This window comes from Penaeus monodon, chromosome 33, assembly GCF_015228065.2.
Source record: "Penaeus monodon isolate SGIC_2016 chromosome 33, NSTDA_Pmon_1, whole genome shotgun sequence".
In the NCBI taxonomy this organism is placed as follows: Eukaryota; Metazoa; Arthropoda; class Malacostraca; order Decapoda; family Penaeidae; genus Penaeus; species Penaeus monodon.
The window spans coordinates 29,274,008-29,276,366 of record NC_051418.1 but is presented as its reverse complement, the minus strand read 5'-3'; the positions used below and the strand labels follow the sequence as shown (position 1 = coordinate 29,276,366).

The window sequence follows — 2,359 nt, the reverse complement described above, 5'->3', positions numbered from 1 at the left end:
CTAGAGCAAAACAATATGTATATTGGAAGGGGTTATATAAAACTACATTTGTGTACCAGGTGAGGAAGAGACCCAAAATTTTGGAAAATGTTGATAAATGGGAACTCAGTGAACTTCACTTCTATAGATAAAACTTTGGTTTCATTTGAATAGGTATACAATAATAGATAAAATGAAATGGGGAAAAAAATTACAAGGCAAGTATAGAAAAAAATCACAATATTGGAGTACCTATGGGAAAACATGCAGATGTGCCAAGCAGAGCAAATGTAGATTGGGAAAAAATATTAAAAATTAATGAATATCACATATTAAACAATGAGAATAAAGCAGATATCACTGAAATAAAACTGGTGAAAAGGTCAAATCCTTACAAGTTTTAGATTGAGCTCTGATGGTAGTCATATTTTGTGGATTATGTTTAAACTTCAAAATCTTTCTGTCTTCATCTTAATGTATACCCCAGTCACTGATCTTGAAAATCGTACTAGGATTTAAAATGGTGACAGTATCATTGGCATTAATAGTATGTTCAATTGTAGCTTGACCAACTACTTCACCACTTACTATTCCAGATTCACCTGTAATCTCTGTTAGTTCCCCACTTGTTACCCCTGCATTTGATACAAGATTTGTAGTCCCATTTCCTAAACACTCAGTAAGAACTGTGCTTGGTCCACTTATAAGGGTTGAAGTGGGCAGGAGAGAGGTTGTTGCAGCAGACTCTGCTTGGACCACAGGAATCTCCAATGTTCTATTGTTTGGTTCTACTGCCACAACCATGTTTACACCTTCTGTCATAGTCAGAGGTGTTAAACTCACTAACTCTTCCCCTCCATCTACTGGAGAAATAATAATACCAGTATCATTAACCTGTGAAAGAGCACTCCCCTCCATGTGGTGAGCGTGGAGAGAATGCTCCGTTAGCTGTTCAAGATGATCAAAGGTCAGGCAGCATATTCTACAATACAGCTGTTCTTCAGATGTTTCTTGTTTCAGGGTCTTTCCAGAACATGTTGCCTTGTGCTTCATGAAATCTGTTGGAATAAACGAGGTGTTGCAACTACTGCAGTGCATGTAATCTGTAGAGCCAAATGTTGATTCCGACACCTTCTTTTTGTGGTTGCGAGTTTTTAGATGATATTCATATTTTGCTTCTGATGGGAAAGAAATATTACAGTGAGTGCATCTATGACCATCAGACTCCTTCATATGTATCTTCATATGGTGTCTACAGTTGGATATGTATCTGAAGGCTTTGCCACACTCCTTACAAGTGTAGGGCCTTTCACCAGTATGACTACGTTCATGATTCTTCAGGTCGTCTTTCCTTGAAAATTTTTTATTGCACAATTGACATACAAACTGTTTCTCTTTATCATGAATTAACATGTGCCTGGCCAACCTGGACTGTATCACAAAACGTCTCTCACAAATATTGCACTGAAAAGCACCTGACTCTTCTATTTTGTGTAGCTTCTCATGTACCCGCCTATGTTGAAACCTGGTAAAACTTTTCCCACAATACTGACAATGATGCGGTTTGTCATTATTATGGATTTTCATATGGTCTTTCAGTGAAGCTTTACTACACAGTTTTCTATTACATATGCTACAAATACATTCTTTAGTGTGCTGCTGTTTATGTCTAGTAAGGTTGGATCTGGTACTCGTAAGAATGCCACAGATATCACATTTAAATGCTTTTTCTTTTGTGTGAGTAAGCATGTGTTCCACTCTGTGGCTGTAAGCTATGAAAGATTTATCACAAACCTGACACTTGTACTTTCTCTCATATTTAGTGTCCTGCTTCTTTTCTGTTTTCTTGGTGTTGGCCAAGGAAAGAGCTCTAACAACAATACCACACTCACTTTTCTTTGTGCTGATGTCACCTATCATGGCATTACTATCTTCTGATTTTAAACTGACTGATTTTACAAACTGTGTCACCGCCTTGTTGAAGGAATGTATAACATCTCGACAGATTTCCACAAGTTTGTTTTGTAATTTGAGAACGACTTCAAACTTTTTAAAACATTTTGTACACACGACCTCAGTGTGCAAGGGAATGTCAACCACAGCCTTCTTCAAAATTGAGCTTAGCACATTAATAAGGGGTTCTGTGTCATCTCCACTGTTGCCAATCCTTGCAAATGCACTAATGCTGCCATCTGATGAACCACACATGAGGCAGGGAGATGCAGTAGTCTGTAAAATAATGAAATAAATTAAAAATAGAGTAGTAAAAGAAGTTGAATAAAACAAGAAAAACAAAACCTAATAACTTAGCTCTAATGAATTGTTTGCAGGAAAGCAGTCAACCAACTGGATCCAGTTGACTTAACTGTCACATCACAAA

General features: G+C 37.2%; 1 protein-coding gene across 1 annotated transcript; it reads right to left on the bottom strand.

Annotated features, from left to right (window-relative positions):
- Window positions 1–6: 6 nt before the first annotated feature.
- On the bottom strand, window positions 7–2,208 carry LOC119594214 (zinc finger protein 429-like; the record flags this gene model as incomplete). The annotated part of the gene is given in 1 exon segment (XM_037943285.1): window positions 7–2,208. A coding segment is annotated over 1 exon segment (1,737 nt). The 3' UTR covers window positions 7–450.
- Between the last annotated feature and the right edge of the window lie 151 nt (window positions 2,209–2,359).